The sequence below is a fragment of the Oncorhynchus keta genome, chromosome 14, assembly GCF_023373465.1.
Source record: "Oncorhynchus keta strain PuntledgeMale-10-30-2019 chromosome 14, Oket_V2, whole genome shotgun sequence".
Lineage (NCBI taxonomy): Eukaryota > Metazoa > Chordata > Actinopteri > Salmoniformes > Salmonidae > Oncorhynchus > Oncorhynchus keta.
Genome location: NC_068434.1, coordinates 1,557,770 through 1,579,046, shown reverse-complemented (window position 1 = coordinate 1,579,046; position 21,277 = coordinate 1,557,770). Strand labels below are relative to the sequence as shown.

The 21,277-nt window shown below is 48.5% G+C and overlaps 1 protein-coding gene across 1 annotated transcript; it reads left to right on the top strand.

Moving 5' to 3' along the window:
• The first annotated feature begins 719 nt into the window (after positions 1–719).
• On the top strand, positions 720–20,194 carry LOC127907097 (iron-sulfur cluster assembly 1 homolog, mitochondrial-like). Its single transcript, XM_052460806.1, has 4 exons — positions 720–880; positions 10,577–10,630; positions 11,879–11,984; positions 19,482–20,194. The coding sequence occupies exons 1-4, from the start codon at positions 797–799 to the stop codon at positions 19,628–19,630; spliced, it is 393 nt and encodes a 130-aa protein (XP_052316766.1). The 5' UTR covers positions 720–796; the 3' UTR covers positions 19,631–20,194.
• The last annotated feature ends 1,083 nt before the right edge of the window (positions 20,195–21,277 follow it).

The window sequence follows — 21,277 nt, the reverse complement described above, 5'->3', positions numbered from 1 at the left end:
ATTATCCTTATCACTCTACACTCTCGAAACACTGGAAATGGGATCGGGCTGAGGGTTGATTTGGGGTTCTGCGTACATCGGTGAAGTATTTGGGGGGGTGTGGGGGGGGGTTGATGGAAAACGGGAAATATGCTTTTGTTTGTATGATGCGTTTCATGGCCAGTGCCTTGGATTGGTGAGACTGGTTGCCTTAATGTGAAGGTCTGCCCCCCTGCCCCCCTGCTCCCCTGCCCCCCTGCCCCCCTGCCCTGGGCTAATGCTAATGTTCATTAAAGTGAATTCATGTCCAGATATTTTGGGGGGTTAATATCTTTCTGTCATTAGTTTAGAAAATAAACCCTCACACTGGCTTTCTTTTTGGAATGACTCAATTTAGGTTGAATCTGGCTTCTTAGCTCAGTTGGTTTTGTAACGAATGACGTAGAATGTATGCACACATGACTTTTAGGTTGCTAAATCTCATTTCTATGTGGCCTCCTCAAATTGTATACTGGCAGCCCCCAGTGCTTGTACAGTTTGTACTCGAGCAGCATTTCTGCTGAGACTGTTATTCACTCGGTGTAGCTACAATGTTATGGTTTCAAATGACCTTGTGTCTTTGTTGTGTTGCTCATGTTTTTGGAGATTTCATAACTGTACTTTGTCCATTGGCTGAACTGCCTGTCAACTAATAAAAATCCTCCTATCGTGGCTCTGTATGCTAATCTGATATCGGCCCCTTTCGCACGCCTGCGCAGACAGGTGTTTTCATGTTAGCTAACGGGGCTTCGTTTAATGTTTCTGTTGACTGCTGAACATGTCTGCCTCGATGGTGGCGAGAGCGACGGTCAGAGCTGTCGGTAAAAGAAAGATATTAGCTACAAGAGCTGCTTTAACTCTGGTAAGTGTGTAGAAGTATTCGACATTTGCTATTTTCTTCTCTAAACTGACGGTTTGTGGTATGACCGCTAGCTCCGAAGGTACATTAAAGTGAGCTAGCTAGCTAATGTTACGCCGCTCCGGCTAACGGGGGTCCTCGTCGTCGTCTGTAGTTTTAAAGATGTCGTTGTTGTTGTCTGTAGTTTTAAAGATGTCGTTGCTGTTGTCTGTAGTTTCAAAGATGTCGTTGTTGTTGTTGTTGTTGTTTGTAGTTTTAAAGATGTCGTTGTTGTTGTTTGTAGTTTTAAAGATGTCGTTGTTGTTGTCTGTAGTTTTAAAGATGTCGTTGTTGTCTGCTGAATCTCATAACGTGTGGTTGGCATGTTTCCTAATGATTTTGACGAGCAGTGATTGAGTTGCGTGTGAGAGTTAGCTAAACTAGCTAATATCGTTAACGATTAGGAATACACGAGCTTTAGCTAGTTACATATATTGCATCCGCCATGGAGCCCAGTTTCATAATATTATTGTGTCCAATCTGCTTGCCTTCGTTTATGTAAATCGCGGAAAAACCCAGGCCTCATTTTAGTGCATTTTTCACCCTGCAGGTTTCTGTTGTTTTGAGCACCAACTCGCCTTCCGGAAGTTCTATTCCCAGACCATTGTTCTGATTAACAATGCCATCTTCACTATGCTGGCAATCAGATTAACCTTGAAGGTTTACCTCCGGTAATTTCATATTGACATGGTTATGCTACTTAGTGAGCGATTCGCCTGTGTTGTGGTGACCCACGGTGCCAGAGATGGCTGGCGCATAAACCTTCAAAAGTTACACATGTTGTGGTCATTGACCAGGGCCTAAAATTAATAACACCTGCCAAATGTGGGTAGGTTTTTGAATTCGCGGGTAAAACCGCTGCTTGGTCAATCCGGTGTTTGCATTGGCCGTGCAGCATTTACGTTGATACAGCCTTTGCAGAAGTCGCATTCATACTTGCGAAACAGCATCCCTCTGTCTCTCTATGTCGCTCTGTCTCTCTATGTCCCTCTGTCTCTCTCTGTCCCTCTATGTCCCTCTGTCTCTCTATGTCTCTCTATGTCCCTCTGTCTCTCTATGTCCCTCTGTCTCTCTATGTCCCTCTGTCTCTCTATGTCCTGCTGTCTCTCTATGTCCCTCTGTCTCTCTATGTCCCTCTGTCTGTCTCTCTATGTCCCGCTGTCTCTCTGTATGTCCCTGTCCCTCTGTCTCTCTATGTCCTCCCTATGCTGTCTCTCTATGTCCCGCTGTCTCTCTATGTCCCTCTGTCTCTCTATGTCCCTCTGTCTCTCTATGTCCCTGCTGTGTCTCTCTGTCCCTCTGTCTCTCTATGTCCCTCTGTCTCTCTATGTCCCGCTGTCTCTCTATGTCCCGCTGTCTCTCTCTGTCCCTCTGTCTCTCTATGTCCCTCTGTCTCTCTATGTCCCGCTGTCTCTCTATGTCCCCTGTCTCTCTATGTCCCTCTGTCTCTCTATGTCCCTCTGTCTCTCTATGTCCTCTCTGTCCCTCTCTCTATGTCCCTCTGTCTCTCTCTATGTCCTCTGTCTCTCTATGTCCCTCTGTCTCTCTCTCTCTATGTCCCTCTGTCTCTCTATGTCCCTCTGTCTCTCTATGTCCCTCTGTCTCTATGTCCTCTCTGTCTCTGTCTCTATGTCCCTCTGTCTCTCTATGTCCCTCTGTCTCTCTATGTCCCGCTGTCTCTCTATGTCCCTCTGTCTCTCTATGTCCCTCTGTCTGTCTCTCTATGTCCCTCTGTCTCTCTATGTTCCTCTGTCTCTCTATGTCTCTGTCTCTCTATGTCCCTCTGTCTCTCTATGTCCCTCTGTCTCTCTATCCCTCTGTCTCTCTCTGTCCCTCTATGTCCCTCTGTCTCTCTATGTCCTCTGTCTCTCTATGTCCCCCTCTGTCTCTCTCTATGTCCCTCTGTCCTCTATGTCCCTCTGTCTCTATGTCCCTCTGTCTCTCTATGTCCCTCTGTCTCTCTATGTCCCTCTGTCTCTCTATGTCCCTGTCTCTCTATGTCCCTCTGTCTCTCTATGTCCCTCTATGTCCCGCTGTCTCTCTATGTCCCTCTGTCTCTCTATGTCCCTCTGTCTCTCTATGTCCCTCTGTCTCTCTATGTCCCTCTGTCTCTCTATGTCCCTCTGTCTCTCTATGTCCCTCTGTCTCTCTATGTCCCTCTGTCTCTATGTCCCTCTGTCTCTCTATGTCCCTCTGTCTCTCTATGTCCCTCTGTCTCTCTATGTCCCTCTGTCTCTCTATGTCCCTCTGTCTCTCTATGTCCCTCTGTCTCTCTCTATCCCTCTGTCTCTCTATGTCCCTCTGTCTCTCTATGTCTCTCTATGTCCCTCTGTCTTTCTATGTCCCTCTGTCTTTCTATGTCCCTCTGTCTCTCTATGTCCCTCTGTCTCTCTATGTCCCTCTGTCTCTCTATGTCCCTCTGTCTCTCTATGTCCCTCTGTCTCTCTATGTCCCTCTGTCTCTCTATGTCCCTCTGTCTCTCTATGTCCCTCTGTCTCTCTATGTCCCTCTGTCTCTCTATGTCCCTCTGTCTCTCTCTGTCTCTCTATGTCCCTCTGTCTCTCTATGTCCCTCTGTCTCTCTATGTCCCTCTGTCTCTCTCTGTCCCTCTGTCTCTCTCTGTCCCTCTGTCTCTCTCTGTCCCTCTGTCTCTCTCTGTCCCTCTGTCTCTCTATGTCCCTCTGTCTCTCTCTGTCCCGCTGTCTCTCTCTGTCCCTCTGTCTCTCTCTGTCCCTCTGTCTCTCTATGTCCCTCTGTCTCTCTATGTCCCTCTGTCTCTCTATGTCCCTCTGTCTCTCTATGTCCCTCTGTCTCTCTATGTCCCTCTGTCTCTCTCTGTATGTCCCTCTGTCTCTCTATGTCCCTCTGTCTCTCTATGTCCCTCTGTATCTCTCTGTCTCTCTCTGTCTCTCTATGTCCCTCTGTCTCTCTATGTCCCTCTGTCTCTCTATGTCCCTCTGTCTCTCTATGTCCCTCTGTCTCTCTATGTATCTCTGTCTCTCTATGTCCCTCTGTCTCTCTATGTCTCTCTGTCTCTCTCTGTCTCTCTATGTCCCTCTGTCTCTCTATGTCCCTCTCTGTCTGTCTCTCTATGTCCCGCTGTCTATATGTCCCGCTGTCTCTCTATGTCCCTCTGTGTCTGTCCCTCTGTCTCTCTATGTCCCGCTGTCTCTCTTTGTCCCTCTGTGTCTGTCCCTCTGTCTCTCTATGTCCCGCTGTCTCTCTATGTCCCTCTGTGTCTGTCCCTCTGTCTCTCTATGGCCCGTTGTCTGTCCCTCTGTCTCTTATGTCTTGGCCATCTATCTGAGTCTGTCTGTCTGTGCTCCTGAGCAGCACAGCAGTCTTAGGCGTCACTACAGACCCTGGTTCGATTCCAGGCTGTATCACAACCGGCTGTGATTGAGAGTCCCATAGGACAGCACACAATTGGCCCAGTGTCGTCCGGGGTGGGCTGCCGTTGTAATTAAGTTTGTTCTTAAGGTTTGATAAATGTACCTCTGAAGGTGAAATGTGTACTTACATTCTGAAATGTTGCTCTAATTTATCATCCAAAGGGTCCCAGAGATAACATGAAGTGTCGTTTTATTAGATAAAATCCTTTTTCAAATGCTAAAAAGGTTCATATAGCATGCACGATCGATTTGCAAAGAAAGGAATCTGTGAAAATCTAACCCTAAATGTTGGTTCAACCAGTCAAATCACGTTTGTATGTATTACTCAAAGACCCTAGAACGTAACCAGACTTCACTATATCATTAGGAGTGTAGTATATCCTATAGGACACCATATCAGAGATCCTAGAAGGTATCCAGACTCCACTATATCATTAGGGGTGTAGTATATCCTATAGGACACCATATCAGAGATCCTAGTAGGTTACCAGACTTCACTATATCATTAGGAGTGTAGTATATCCTATAGGACACCATATCAGAGACCCTAGAAGGTAACCAGACTCCACTATATCATTAGGGGGTGTAGTATATCCTATAGGACACCATATCAGAGATCCTAGTAGGTTACCAGACTTCACTATATCATTAGGAGTGTAGTATATCTTATAGGACACCATATCAGAGACCCTAGAAGGTAACCAGACTTCACTATATCATTAGGGGGTAGTATATCCTATAGGACACCATATCAGAGATCCTAGAAGGTAACCAGACTCCACTATATCATTAGGGGTGTAGTATATCCTATAGGACACCATATCAGAGATCCTAGTAGGTAACCAGACTCCACTATATCATTAGGAGTGTAGTATATCCTATAGGACACCATATCAGAGATCCTAGAAGGTAACCAGACTTCACTATATCATTAGGGGTGTAGTATATCCTATAGGACACCATATCAGAGATCCTAGAAGGTAACCAGACTTCACTATATCATTAGGGGTGTAGTATATCCTATAGGACACCATATCAGAGACCCTAGAAGGTAACCAGACTTCACTATATCATTAGGGGTGTAGTATATCCTATAGGACACCATATCAGAGATCCTAGAAGGTAACCAGACTTCACTATATCATTAGGGGTGTAGTATATCCTATAGGACACCATATCAGTCCATTATACACATACACACACATTTCTCTCCCTGACAGGTCTTTTCTGAACCTAGTTGGACTTACGTTTAATACTTGAATTATTCCTTATACGTGCTACATAAACTATAATCCCTAATAGTTGGGTTTCAGGGTATAATTATTTAATCATCTTTAAACACATCAATTATTTTATCAATGATTCCGTAGTTTGAATCTGTGGACATCGGAGAGATGAAGTCACAATGTTTGGCTGCTGTGGGTGTAAATCCAGCATTTGAAGCAAGAGGAATATATATGTATATTTATTTAACTACAGGTACCGTTGCTGAGAGAGATGGCTGTAAGTAAAGTAATACTGTGCTGCCTGGCACATCAGAGAGCACTAGGTACTGCAGGCAGGGTGGTTGGCGTCACTAAATACATTAGGCAGGTACCTGATTATATTGCCAACCCTTTTCATCTAGACTCATTGAGAACAAGGTGCCATCTTGAACAGGAAATGCCGTGTTTCTCCTAGATAACAGCTATCTGAACTCTCTAAACATGACTACTGTAATGCTTCAGTGGTTAAATGGTTTGTCACAGATTACAGTAATATTTATGAAAAGTAAAAATAATCCTACATATGCCATTTTTTATTTTACCAGGTAAGTTAACTGCGAACACATTCTAAGCTATGACCTGGGGGAATAATAACGGGTGAGGATGAATGAGCCTAATGGAAGCTGGGGATGATTAGGGGACCGTATGCGGTTTGGTAATTTAGTAAGGACACCGGGGTTAACACCCCTACTCTAACAATAAGTGGCGTGTGGCTCTTACAATAAGTGGCGTGGTTAACACTGCTACTCCAATAAGTGGCGTGGTTAACACTGCTACTCTTACAATAAGTGGCGTGGTTAACACTGCTACTCTTACAATAAGTGGCGTGGTTAACACTGCTACTCTTACAGTAAGTGGCGTGGTTAACACCCCTACTCTAACAATAAGTGGTGTGGTTAACACCCCTACTCTTACAATAAGTGGTGTGGTTAACACCCCTACTCTAACAATAAGTGGCGTGGTTAACACCCCTACTCTTACAATAAGTGGCGTGGTTAACACCCCTACTCTAACAATAAGTGGCGTGGTTAACACCCCTACTCTAACAATAAGTGGCGTGGTTAACACCCCTACTCTAACAATAAGTGGCATGGTTAACACTGCTACTCTTACAATAAGTGGCATGGTTAACACTGCTACTCTAACAATAAGTGGCATGGTTAACACTGCTACTCTTACAATAAGTGGTGTGGTTAACCCCTACTCTAACAATAAGTGGCGTGGTTAACACCCTACTCTAACAATAAGTGGCGTGGTTAACACCCCTACTCTAACAATAAGTGGCGTGGTTAACACCCCTACTCTAACAATAAGTGGCGTGGTTAACACCCCTACTCTAACAATAAGTGGCGTGGTTAACACCCCTACTCTTACAATAAGTGGCGTGGTTAACACCCCTACTCTAACAATAAGTGGCGTGGTTAACACCCCTACTCTAACAATAAGTGGCGTGGTTAACACCCCTACTCTAACAATAAGTGGCGTGGTTAACACCCCTACTCTAACAATAAGTGGTGTGGTTAACACCCCTACTCTAACAATAAGTGGCGTGGTTAACACCCCTACTCTTACAATAAGTGGCGTGGTTAACACCCCTACTCTAACAATAAGTGGCGTGGTTAACACCGCTACTCTAACAATAAGTGGCGTGGTTAACACCCCTACTCTTACAATAAGTGGCGTGGTTAACCCCCTACTCTAACAATAAGTGGTGTGGTTAACCCCTACTCTTACAATAAGTGGCGTGGTTAACACCCCTACTCTAACAATAAGTGGTGTGGTTAACACCCCTACTTTTACAATAAGTGGCGTGGTTAACACCCCTACTCTAACAATAAGTGGCGTGGTTAACACCCCTACTCTAACAATAAGTGGCGTGGTTAACACCCCTACTCTTACAATAAGTGGCGTGGTTAACACCCCTACTCTAACAATAAGTGGTGTGGTTAACACTGCTACTCTAACAATAAGTGGCGTGGTTAACACCCCTACTCTAACAATAAGTGGCGTGGTTAACACCCCTACTCTAACAATAAGTGGCGTGGTTAACACCCCTACTCTAACAATAAGTGGCGTGGTTAACACCCCTACTCTAACAATAAGTGGCGTGGTTAACACCCTACTCTTACAATAAGTGGCGTGGTTAACACCCCTACTCTTACAATAAGTGGCGTGGTTAACACTGCTACTCTAACAATAAGTGGCGTGGTTAACACTGCTACTCTAACAATAAGTGGCGTGGTTAACACCGCTACTCTTACAATAAGTGGCGTGGTTAACACCCTACTCTAACAATAAGTGGCGTGGTTAACACTGCTACTCTAACAATAAGTGGCGTGGTTAACACTGCTACTCTAACAATAAGTGGCGTGGTTAACACCCCTACTCTAACAATAAGTGGCGTGGTTAACACCCCTACTCTTACAATAAGTGGCGTGGTTAACACCCCTACTCTAACAATAAGTGGCGTGGTTAACACCCCTACTCTTACAATAAGTGGCGTGGTTTACACCCCTACTCTAACAATAAGTGGCGTGGTTAACACCCCTACTCTAACAATAAGTGGCGTGGTTAACACCCCTACTCTTACAATAAGTGGCGTGGTTAACACCCTACTCTAACAATAAGTGGCGTGGTTAACACTGCTACTCTAACAATAAGTGGCGTGGTTAACACCCCTACTCTAACAATAAGTGGCGTGGTTAACACCCCTACTCTAACAATAAGTGGCGTGGTTAACACTGCTACTCTAACAATAAGTGGTGTGGTTAACACCCCTACTCTAACAATAAGTGGCGTGGTTAACACCCCTACTCTTACAATAAGTGGCGTGGTGAACACTGCTACTCTTACAATAAGTGGCGGGGTTAACACCCCTACTCTTACAATAAGTGGTGTGGTTAACACCCTACTCTTACAATAAGTGGCGTGGTTAACACCGCTACTCTAACAATAAGTGGCGTGGTTAACACCCTACTCTAACAATAAGTGGCGTGGTTAACACCCCTACTCTTACAATAAGTGGCGTGGTTAACACCCCTACTCTAACAATAAGTGGCGTGGTTAACACCCCTACTCTAACAATAAGTGGTGTGGTTAACACCCTACTCTAACAATAAGTGGTGTGGTTAACACCCCTACTCTTACAATAAGTGGTGTGGTTAACACTGCTACTCTAACAATAAGTGGCGTGGTTAACACCCCTACTCTAACAATAAGTGGCGTGGTTAACACCCCTACTCTAACAATAAGTGGCGTGGTTAACACCCCTACTCTAACAATAAGTGGCGTGGTTAACACCCCTACTCTAACAATAAGTGGCGTGGTTAACACCCCTACTCTAACAATAAGTGGCGTGGTTAACACCCCTACTCTAACAATAAGTGGCGTGGTTAACACCCCTACTCTAACAATAAGTGTCGTGGTTAACACCCCTACTCTAACAATAAGTGGCGTGGTTAACACCCCTACTCTAACAATAAGTGGCGTGGTTAACACCCCTACTCTTACAATAAGTGTCGTGGTTAACACCCCTACTCTAACAATAAGTGGCGTGGTTAACACCCCTACTCTAACAATAAGTGGCGTGGTTAACACCCTACTCTAACAATAAGTGGCGTGGTTAACACCCTACTCTAACAATAAGTGGCGTGGTTAACACCCTACTCTAACAATAAGTGGCGTGGTTAACACTGCTACTCTAACAATAAGTGGCGTGGTTAACACCCTACTCTAACAATAAGTGGCGTGGTTAACACCCCTATAATAAGTGGCGTGGTTAACACCCCTACTCTAACAATAAGTGGCGTGGTTAACACCCCTACTCTAACAATAAGTGGCATGGTTAACACCCTACTCTTACAATAAGTGGTGTGGTTAACACCCCTACTCTTACAATAAGTGGCGTGGTTAACACCCTACTCTTACAATAAGTGGTGTGGTTAACACCCCTACTCTAACAATAAGTGGCGTGGTTAACACTGCTACTCTTACAATAAGTGGCGTGGTTAACACCCCTACTCTAACAATAAGTGGTGTGGTTAACACCCCTACTCTAACAATAAGTGGCGTGGTTAACACTGCTACTCTAACAATAAGTGGCGTGGTTAACACCACTGCTACTCTTACAATAAGTGGTGTGGTTAACACCCTTTCTAACAATAAGTGGCGTGGTTAACACTGCTCCTCTAACAATAAGTGGCGTGGTTAACACCCTACTCTAACAATAAGTGGCGTGGTTAACCTTCCTACTCTAACAATAAGTGGCGTGGTTAACACCCCTACTCTAACAATAAGTGGCGTGGCACCCTACTCTAACAATAAGTGGTGTGGTTAACACTACTCTTACAATAAGTGGCGTGGTTAACACTGCTACTCTAACAATAAGTGGCGTGGTTAACACCCCTACTCTAACAATAAGTGGCGTGGTTAACACCCTCCTCTTGAATAAGTGGCGTGGTTAACCCTACTCTAACAATAAGTGGCGTGGTTAACACTGCTACTCTAACAATAAGTGGCGTGGTTAACACTGCTACTCCTAACAATAAGTGGCGTGGTTAACACCCCTACTCTAACAATAAGTGGCGTGGTTAACACTGCTACTCTAACAATAATGGCGTGGTTAACACCCCTACTCTAACAATAAGTGGCGTGGTTAACACCCCTACTCTAACAATAAGTGGCGTGGTTAACATCCCTGCTCTAACAATAAGTGGCGTGGTTAACATCCCTACTCTACAATAAGAGGTTAACATCCCTACTCTAACAATAAGTGGCGTGGTTAACACTGCTCCCTCTAACAATAAGTGGTGGGGGTTAACACCTCTACTCTAACAATAAGTGGCGTGGTTAACACCCCTATCCCCTTACAATAAGTGGCGTGGTAACACCGCTCTCTTACCCCTGGGGTGCAGGGTGGTATGCTGCTGGAAGACTGCCAGTGTCTGCACTGTCATAACTGTTGTGAATGATCATCAACCCCTTTCCTCTGTTTGTTCTTCCAGACTCCTCCTGCTGTGAATAGGATTCGGACCCTCCTGGAGAACAAGCCAGAATATGTAAGTATCCTTCTGAGAACTATACCCTCCTCTATCCCCCTGAGATAATATGTAACCCTCCTCTATCCCCCTGAGATAATATGTAACCCTCTATCCCCCTGAGATAATATGTAACCCTCCTCTATCCCCCTGAGATAATATATAACCCTCCTCTATCCCCCTGAGATAATATGTAACCCTCCTCTATCCCCCTGAGATAATATGTAACCCTCTATCCCCCTGAGATAATATGTAACCCTCCTCTATCCCCCTGAGATAATATGTAACCCTCCTCTATCCCCCTGAGATAATATGTAACCCTCCTCTATCCCCTGAGATAATATGTAACCCTCCTCTATACCCCTGAGATAATATGTAACCCTCCTCTATCCCCCTGAGATAATATGTAACCCTCCTCTATCCCCCTGAGATAATATGTAACCCTCCTCTATCCCCCTGAGATAATATGTAACCCTCCTCTATCCCCCAGAGATAATATGTAACCCTCCTCTATCCCCCAGAGATAATATGTAACCCTCCTCTATCCCCCTGAGATAATATGTAACCCTCCTCTATCCCCCTGAGATAATATGTAACCCTCCTCTATCCCCCTGAGATAATATGTAACCCTCCTCTATCCCCCAGAGATAATATGTAACCCTCCTCTATCCCCCAGAGATAATATGTAACCCTCCTCTATCCCCCTGAGATAATATGTAACCCTCCTCTATCCCCCTGAGATAATATGTAACCCTCCTCTATCCCCCTGAGATAATATGTAACCCTCCTCTATCCCCCTGAGATAATATGTAACCCTCCTCTATACCCCTGAGATAATATGTAACCCTCCTCTATACCCCTGAGATAATATGTAACCCTCCTCTATACCCCTGAGATAATATGTAACCCTGGGTCTGATACCCCTGAGATAATATGGTAACCCTCCTCTATCCCCTGAGATAATATGTAACCCTCCTCTATCCCCCTGAGATAATCTGAAGGTGGGTCTAGGGGTTATGGGTGAGATAATATGGTTGTGTTCCTCTATCCCCTGAGATAATATGTATGGTGTTTGTGGGGTCCTCTAGTGGTATAATGATGGAGTGTTCCAGATTGGTCTGAAGGTGGGTGTGAGGGTTATGGGTGTATAATGAGTGGGTGTGAGGTGGGGAGTTATGGGTAGTGGTATAATGGTGTTTGTGTTCCAGATTGGTCTGAAGGTGGGTGTGAGGGGTTATGGGTAGTGGTATAATGGTGTTTGTGTTCCAGATTGGTCTGAAGGTGGGTGTGAGGACCAGGGGCTGTAACGGTATGACCTACACTCTGGACTTCACCAAGCAGAAGGATCAGGCTGATGAGGAGGTGCTGCAGGATGGTGAGCAACGTTATCGTCTTCCTTCCTTATCACTGAAATGTTTTTCTCAGAATGATGTATGTAATTGATTGTCTGTCGTTGAATTGTGTAACTTTACCATCAACATCTCCCCAATGTAATGTTGAAATGTTTTTTTTCAAAACATGATATGTATTAAGAGATATGTATATGGAGTGATTTCAGTGAGAATAAAAAATGTATTCAATATTTTTGCATTTTTAATGCTCAAATTGTATCTTATTTTTTTTACATTTAAACTGGTCCTTGGTCTGGTTGTGGACTGGGTCCACTGGTCCCTGGTCTGGATGTGGACTGGGTCCACTGGTCCTTGGTCTGGTTGTGGACTGGGTCCACTGGTCCCTGGTCTGGTTGTGGACTGGGTCCACTGGTCCTGGTCTGTGGACTGGGTCCACTGGTCCTTGGTCTGGTTGTGGACTGGGTCCACTGGTCCTGGTCTGGTTGTGGACTGGGTCCACTGGTCCTTGGTCTGGTTGTGGACTGGGTCCACTGGTCCTTGGTCTGGTTGTGGACTGGGTCCACTGGTCCCTGGTCTGGTTGTGGACTGGGTCCACTGGTCTGGTTGTGGACTGGGTCCACTGGTCCTGGTCTGTGGACTGGGTCCACTGGTCCTTGGTCTGGTTGTGGACTGGGTCCACTGGTCCCTGGTCTGGTTGTGGACTGGGTCCACTGGTCCCTGGTCTGGTTGTGGACTGGGTCCACTGGTCCCTGGTCTGGTTGTGGACTGGGTCCACTGGTCCCTGGTCTGGACTGGGTCCACTGGTCCCTGGTCTGGTTGTGGACTGGGTCCACTGGTCCCTGGTCTGGTTGTGGACTGGGTCCACTGGTCCTTGGTCTGGTTGCGGACTGGGTCCACTGGTCCTTGGTCTGGTTGTGGACTGGGTCCACTGGTCCCTGGTCTGGTTGCGGACTGGGTCCACTGGTCCCTGGTCTGGTTGCGGACTGGGTCCACTGGTCCTTGGTCTGGTTGTGGACTGGGTCCACTGGTCCCGGTCTGGTGGACTGGGTCCACTGGTCCTGGTCTGGTTGTGGACTGGGTCCACTGGTCCTTGGTCTGGTTGTGGACTGGGTCCACTGGTCCTTGGTCTGGTTGTGGACTGGGTCCACTGGTCCTTGGTCTGGTTGCGGACTGGGTCCACTGGTCCTTGGTCTGGTTGCGGACTGGGTCCACTGGTCCGGTTGTGGACTGGGTCCACTGGTCCCTGGTCTGGTTGTGGACTGGGTCCACTGGTCCTTGGTCTGGTTGTGGACTGGGTCCACTGGTCCCTGGTCTGGTTGTGGACTGGGTCCACTGGTCCTTGGTCTGGTTGTGGACTGGGTCCACTGGTCCGGTTGTGGACTGGGTCCACTGGTCCCTGGTCTGGTTGTGGACTGGGTCCACTGGTCCCTGGTCCACTGGTTGTCCACTGGTCGGACTGGGTCCACTGGTCCCTCGTCTGGTTGCGGACTGGGTCCACTGGTCCCTGGGTCTGGTTGCGGACTGGGTCCACTGGTCCCTGGTCTGGTTGCGGACTGGGTCCACTGGTCCCTGCGGACTGGGTCTGGTTGCTGGGACTGGGTCCACTGGTCCTCGTCTGGTTGCGGACTGGGTCCACTGGTCCTTGGTCTGGTTTGCGGACTGGTCCCTGGTCTGGACTGGGTCCACTGGTCCTTGGTCTGGTTGCGGACTCGGTCCACTGGTCCTTGGTCTGGTTGCGGACTGGGTCCACTGGTCCTTGGTCTGGTTGCGGACTGGGTCCACTGGTCCGGTTGTGGACTGGGTCTGGTTGCGGACTGGGTCCACTGGTCCTTGGTCTGGTTGACTGGGACTCGGTCCCACTGGTCCACTGGTCTGGTTGCGGACTCGGTCCACTGGTCCTTGGTCTGGTTGGACAGGGTCCACTGGACTCGGTCCACTGGTCCTTGGTCTGGTTGCGGACTCGGTCCACTGGTCCATGGTCTGGTTGCGGACTCGGCCCACTGGTCCATGGTCTGGTTGGGACTCGGCCCACTGGTCCATGGTCTGGTTGCGGACTGGGACTCGGACCCACTGGTCCATGGTCTGGTTGCGGACTGGTCCATGGTCTGGTTGCGGACTGGGTCCACTGGTCCTGGTCCGGACTGGTCCATGGTCTGGTTGCGGACTCGGTCCACTGGTCCTTGGTCTGGTTGCGGACTCGGTCCACTGGTCCTTGGTCTGGTTGCGGACTCGGTCCACTGGTCCTTGGTCTGGTTGCGGACTCGGTCCACTGGTCCTTGGTCTGGTTGCGGACTCGGTCCACTGGTCCTTGGTCTGGTTGCGGACTCGGCCCACTGGTCCTTGGTCTGGTTGCGGACTCGGCCCACTGGTCCATGGTCTGGTTGCGGACTCGGCCCACTGGTCCATGGTCTGGTTGCGGACTCGGCCCACTGGTCCATGGTCTGGTTGCGGACTCGGCCCACTGGTCCATGGTCTGGTTGCGGACTCGGTCCACTGGTCCTTGGTCTGGTTGCGGACTCTGTCCACTGGTCCTTGGTCTGGTTGCGGACTCGGTCCACTGGTCCTTGGTCTGGTTGCGGACTCGGTCCACTGGTCCTTGGTCTGGTTGCGGACTCGGTCCACTGGTCCTTGGTCTGGTTGCGGACTCGGTCCACTGGTCCTTGGTCTGGTTGCGGACTCGGTCCACTGGTCCTTGGTCTGGTTGCGGACTCGGTCCACTGGTCCTTGGTCTGGTTGCGGACTCGGTCCACTGGTCCTTGGTCTGGTTGCGGACTCGGTCCACTGGTCCTTGGTCTGGTTGCGGACTCGGTCCACTGGTCCTTGGTCTGGTTGCGGACTCGGTCCACTGGTCTGGTTGCGGACTGGGTCCACGGTCTGGTTGCGGACTGGGTCCACGGGTCCCTGGTCTGGTTGCGGACTGGGTCCTTGGTCTGGTTGCGGACTGGGTCCACTGGTCCTTGGTCTGGTTGCGGACTCGGTCCACTGGTCTGGTTGCGGACTGGGTCCACGGGTCCCTGGTCTGGTTGCGGACTGGGTCCACTGGTCCACTGGTCCTGGTCTGGTTGCGGACTCGGTCCACGGTCTGGTTGCGGACTGGGTCCACGGGTCCCTGGTCTGATTGCGGACTGGGTCCACGGATCCTTGGTCTGGTTGCGGACTGGGTCCTTGGTCTGGTTGCGGACTGGGTCCATGGGTCCTTGGTCTGGTTGCGGACTCGGTCCACGGTCTGGTTGCGGACTGGGTCCACGGGTCCCTGGTCTGGTTGCGGACTGGGTCCACGGATCCTTGGTCTGGTTGCGGACTGGGTCCTTGGTCTGGTTGCGGACTGGGTCCATGGGTCCTTGGTCTGGTTGCGGACTGGGTCATTGGTCTGGTTGCGGACTGGGTCCTTGGTCTGGTTGCGGACTGGTGCAAACATTGTAGAGTATTGTGATACATGGCCAGCAAGGGGCTCTATATTCCCTCCAAGAGTGACTTGATGTCAGGCCCAAATTCACTCAACTTCATTGGCTCACACTAGCCATGACCTTTACGATATCAATTTAATTTATTATGCATTTAAATATCTTTGTGTGTAGATGCTGTACACCAAGTTTCTGAGAAATCCATTTAGCAGTGTCTGAGGAGATGCTGTTTAAAAATGTTGGAAGAATTTACACTTTTCAAAATGGCTGATCTATCAAGTTTGTAGCGCCACCGTTTGGCCGGGTGGCACCACGTGTAAGTTTGGTTTCTGTTGGTCAAATCAAATCAAATCTTATTTGTCACATACACATGGTTAGCAGATGTTAATGCGAGTGTAGCGAAATGCTTGTGCTTCTAGTTCCGACAATGCAGTGATAACCAACAAGTAATCTAACTAACAATTCCAACACTACTGTCTTATACACAGTGTAAGGGGATAAAGAATATGTACATAAAGATATATGAATGAGTGATGGTACAGAGCAGCATAGGCAAGATACAGTAGATGGTATCGAGTACAGTATATACATATGAGATGAGTATGTAAACAAAGTGGCATAGTTAAAGTGGCTAGTGATACATGTATTACATATGGATGCAGTAGATGATATAGAGTACAGTATATACGTATGCATATGAGATGAATAATGTAGGGTAAGTAACATTATATTAGGTAGCATTGTTTAAAGTGGCTAGTGATATAGTTACATCATTTCCCATCAATTCCCATTATTAAAGTGGCTGGAGTTGGGTCAGTGTCAATGACAGTGTGTTGGCAGCAGCCACTCAATGTTAGTGGTGGCTGTTTAACAGTCTGATGGCCTTGAGATGGAAGCTGTTTTTCAGTCTCTCGGTCCCAGCTTTGATGCACCTGTACTGACCTCGCCTTCTGGATGATAGCGGGGTGAACAGGCAGTGGCTCGGGTGGTTGATGTCCTTGATCTTTATGGCCTTCCTGTAACATTGGGTGGTGTAGGTGTCCTGGAGGGCAGATAGTTTGCCCCCGGTGATGCGTTGTGCAGACCTCACTACCCTCTGGAGAGCCTTACGGTTGTGGGCGGAGCAGTTGCCGTACCAGGCGGTGATACAGCCTGCCAGGATGCTCTCGATTGTGCATCTGTAGAAGTTTGTGAGTGCTTGTGGTGACAAGCCAAATTTCTTCAGCCTCCTGAGGTTGAAGAGGCGCTGCTGCGCCTTCTTCACGATGCTGTCTGTGTGAGTGGACCAATTCAGTTTGTCTGTGATGTGTATGCCGAGGAACTTAACTTACTACCCTCTCCACTACTGTTCCATCGATGTGGATAGGGGGGTGTTCCCTCTGCTGTTTCCTGAAGTCCACAAACATCTCCTTAGTTTTGTTGACGTTGAGTGTGAGGTTATTTTCCTGACACCACACTCCGAGGGCCCTCACCTCCTCCCTGTAGGCCGTCTCGTCGTTGTTGGTAATCAAGCCTACCACTGTTGTGTCGTCCGCAAACTTGATGATTGGGTTGGAGGCGTGCGTTGGTCGTACCATTTCAGAGCTACTGCTTTCCAAAATAACCCTAACAATTAGAATAGGTTTCCAGCCCTTACAAGAGGGTTTCACCAGTCCCTAATGAACCACAACTAATTCAAATGAATTATAATTCATTCTTAATACCAAATATTATGGAATTAAATACAATTTCTGTTTGCTCTGAAATCACTCCATATGTGTTAAGTGATATTGTGTGTTTAATACTGAGTGGTGGGGTTGGATGGTATATAATACTGAGTGGTGGGGTTGGATGGTATATAATACTGAGTGGTGGGGTTGGATGGTATATAATGCTGAGTGGTGGGTGGGGTTGGATGGTATATAATACTGAGTGGTGGGTGGGGTTGGATGGTATATAATAGTGAGTGGTGGGTGGGGTTGGATGGTATATAATACTGAGTGGTGGGGTTGGATGGTGTATAATGCTGAGTGGTGGGGTTGGATGGTATATAATACTGAGTGGTGGGGTTGGATGGTGTATAATGCTGAGTGGTGGGTGGGGTTGGATGGTGTATAATGCTGAGTGGTGGGTGGGGTTGGATGGTATATAATGCTGAGTGGTGGGGTTGGATGGTATATAATGCTGAGTGGTGGGGTTGGATGGTATATAATGCTGAGTGGTGGGGTTGGATGGTATATAATGCTGAGTGGTGGGGTTGGATGGTATATAATGCTGAGTGGTGGGGTTGGATGGTATATAATGCTGAGTGGTGGGGTTGGATGGTATATAATGCTGAGTGGTGGGGTTGGATGGTATATAATGCTGAGTGGTGGGGTTGGATGGTATATAATACTGAGTGGTGGGGTTGGATGGTATATAATACTGAGTGGTGGGGTTGGATGGTATATAATGCTGAGTGGTGGGGTTGGATGGTATATAATGCTGAGTGGTGGGGTTGGATGGTATATAATGCTGAGTGGTGGGGTTGGATGGTATATAATGCTGAGTGGTGGGGTTGGATGGTATATAATGCTGAGTGGTGGGGTTGGATGGTATATAATGCTGAGTGGTGGGGTTGGATGGTATATAATGCTGAGTGGTGGGGTTGGATGGTATATAATACTGAGTGGTGGGGTTGGATGGTATATAATACTGAGTGGTGGGGTTGGATGGTATATAATACTGAGTGGTGGGTGGGGTTGGATGGTATATAATGCTGAGTGGTGGGGTTGGATGGTATATAATGCTGAGTGGTGGGGTTGGATGGTATATAATACTGAGTGGTGGGGTTGGATGGTGTATAATGCTGAGTGGTGGTGGGGTTGGATGGTGGGGTTATAATGCTGAGTGGTGGGGTTGGATGGTATATAATGCTGAGTGGTGGGGTTGGATGGTATATAATGCTGAGTGGTGGGTTGGATGGTATATAATGCTGAGTGGTGGGGTTGGATGGTGTATAATGCTGAGTGGTGGGGTTGGATGGTATATAATTCTGAGTGGTGGGGTTGGATGGTATATAATGCTGAGTGGTGGGGTTGGATGGTATATAATGCTGAGTGGTGGGGTTGGATGGTATATAATACTGAGTGGTGGGGTTGGATGGTATATAATACTGAGTGGTGGGGTTGGATGGTATATAATGCTGAGTGGTGGGGTTGGATGGTATATAATGCTGAGTGGTGGGGTTGGATGGTATATAATGCTGAGTGGTGGGGTTGGATGGTGTATAATGCTGAGTGGTGGGGTTGGATGGTATATAATGCTGAGTGGTGGGGTTGGATGGTATATAATGCTGAGTGGTGGGGTTGGATGGTATATAATGCTGAGTGGTGGGGTTGGATGGTATATAATGCTGAGTGGTGGGGTTGGATGGTATATAATACTGAGTGGTGGGGTTGGATGGTATATAATGCTGAGTGGTGGGGTTGGATGGTATATAATGCTGGTGGTGGGGTTGCTGATGGTATATAATGCTGAGTGGTGGGGTTGGATGGTATATAATGCTGAGTGGTGGGGTTGGATGGTATATAATGCTGAGTGGTGGGGTTGGATGGTATATAATACTGAGTGGTGGGGTTGGATGGTATATAATGCTGAGTGGTGGGGTTGGATGGTATATAATACTGAGTGGTGGGGTTGGATGGTATATAATGCTGAGTGGTGGGGTTGGATGGTATATAATGCTGAGTGGTGGGGTTGGATGGTATATAATGCTGAGTGGTGGGGTTGGATGGTATATAATGCTGAGTGGTGGGGTTGGATGGTATATAATACTGAGTGGTGGGGTTGGATGGTATATAATGCTGAGTGGTGGGGTTGGATGGTATATAATACTGAGTGGTGGGGTTGGATGGTATATAATGCTGAGTGGTGGGGTTGGATGGTGTATAATGCTGAGTGGTGGGGTTGGATGGTATATAATGCTGAGTGGTGGGTTGGATGGTATATAATACTGAGTGGTGGGGTTGGATGGTGTATAATGCTGAGTGGTGGGGTTGGATGGTATATAATGCTGAGTGGTGGGGTTGGATGGTGTATAATGCTGAGTGGTGGGGTTGGATGGTATATAATGCTGAGTGGTGGGTTGTCCTGCAGGTGTCCGTGTATTTATAGAGAAGAAGGCCCAGCTCACTCTGCTGGGGACAGAGATGGACTATGTGGAGTCCAAGCTGTCCAGTGAGTTTGTCTTCAACAACCCCAACATCAAGGGCACCTGTGGCTGTGGAGAGAGCTTCAACATCTGAGAGGGCTTCCTGCTGTGGAGAGAGCTTCAACATCTGAGAGGGCTTCCTGCTTTGGAGAGAGCTTCAACATCTGAGAGGGCTTCCTGCTGTGGAGAGGGCTTCAACATCTGAGAGGGCTTCCTGCTGTGGAGTTTGGCTTCAACATCTGAGAGGGCTTCCTGCTGTGGAGAGGGCTTCAACATCTGACAGGGCTTCCTGCTGTGGAGAGAGCTTCAACATCTGAGAGGGCTTCCTGCTGTGGAGAGAGCTTCAACATCTGAGAGGGCTTCCTGCTGTGGAGAGGGCTTCAACATCTGAGAGGGCTTCCTGCTGTGGAGAGGGCTTCAACATCTGAGAGGGCTTCCTGCTGTGGAGAGAGCTTCAACATCTGAGAGGGCTTCCTGCTGTGGAGAGAGCTTCAACATCTGAGAGGGCTTCCTGCTGTGGAGAGGGCTTCAACATCTGAGAGGGCTTCCTGCTGTGGAGAGGGCTTCAACATCTGAGAGGGCTTCCTGCTGTGGAGAGGGCTTCAACATCTGAGAGGGCTTCCTGCTGTGGTGGCCTCCCAACACACACACACACACACCGCCCAACTCCGCCTCCCCTCTCTCATACAGCTCATCTCTTCCCCGCTTCTCTCTCTCTCTCTCACAGCCCGTCTCTTCCCCGCCTCACTCTCTCCTCCTCTCTCACACAGCCCGTCTCTTCCCCGCCTCCCTCACTCTCTCTCTCTCAGCCCATCTCTTCCCCGCCTCCCCGTCTCTTCCCACAGCCCATCCTCCCTCACTCTCTCTCTCCCACAGCCCATCTCTTCCCTGCCTCCCTCACTCTCTCTCCCACAGCCCATCTCTTCCCCCGCCTCCCTCACTCTCTCTCTCACAGCCCATCTCCCCCAGCCCATCTCTTCACACAGCCCATCCTTCCCTCACTCTCTCTCTCACACAGCCCATCTCTTCCCCGCCTCCCTCACTCTCTCTCCCCCTCTCTCACAGCCCATCTCTTCCCCAGCCCTCCCTCACTCTCTCCCCCTCTCTCACAGCCCATCTCTTCCCCGCCTCCCTCACTCTCTCCCCCTCTCTCACAGCCCCTCTCTTCCCCGCCTCCCTCACTCTCTCCCCTCTCTCACAGCCCGTCTCTTCCCCGCCTCCCTCACTCTCTCTCTCTCACAGCCCATCTCTTCCCCGCCTCCCTCACTCTCTCTCTCCCACAGCCCGTCTCTTCCCCGCCTCCCTCACTCTCTCTCTCCCACAGCCCATCTCTTCCCCGCCTCCCTCACTCTCTCTCTCTCCCACAGCCCATCTCTTCCCCGCCTCCCTCACTCTCTCTCTCTCACAGCCCATCTCTTCCCCGCCTCCCTCACTCTCTCTCTCCCACAGCCCATCTCTTCCCCACCTCCCTCACTCTCTCCCCCTCTCTCACAGCCCGTCTCTTCCCCGCCTCCCTCACTCTCTCTCTCCCACAGCCCATCTCTTCCCTGGCCAGAGGCCTGTGAGGTGAATAAAGAAGTGGAGAGCTGGACAGTAAAGGACACACTAGGGTTCTGACAGGCTATACTGTAACAGTACCCAGAAGACTTGGACAGCTAGGCTGAAAATACAGTAGACAGCAAAGGAAATGTTGGTTAGCCAATGGAACGCAGCACAGGAAATGTTGGTTAGCCAATGGAAC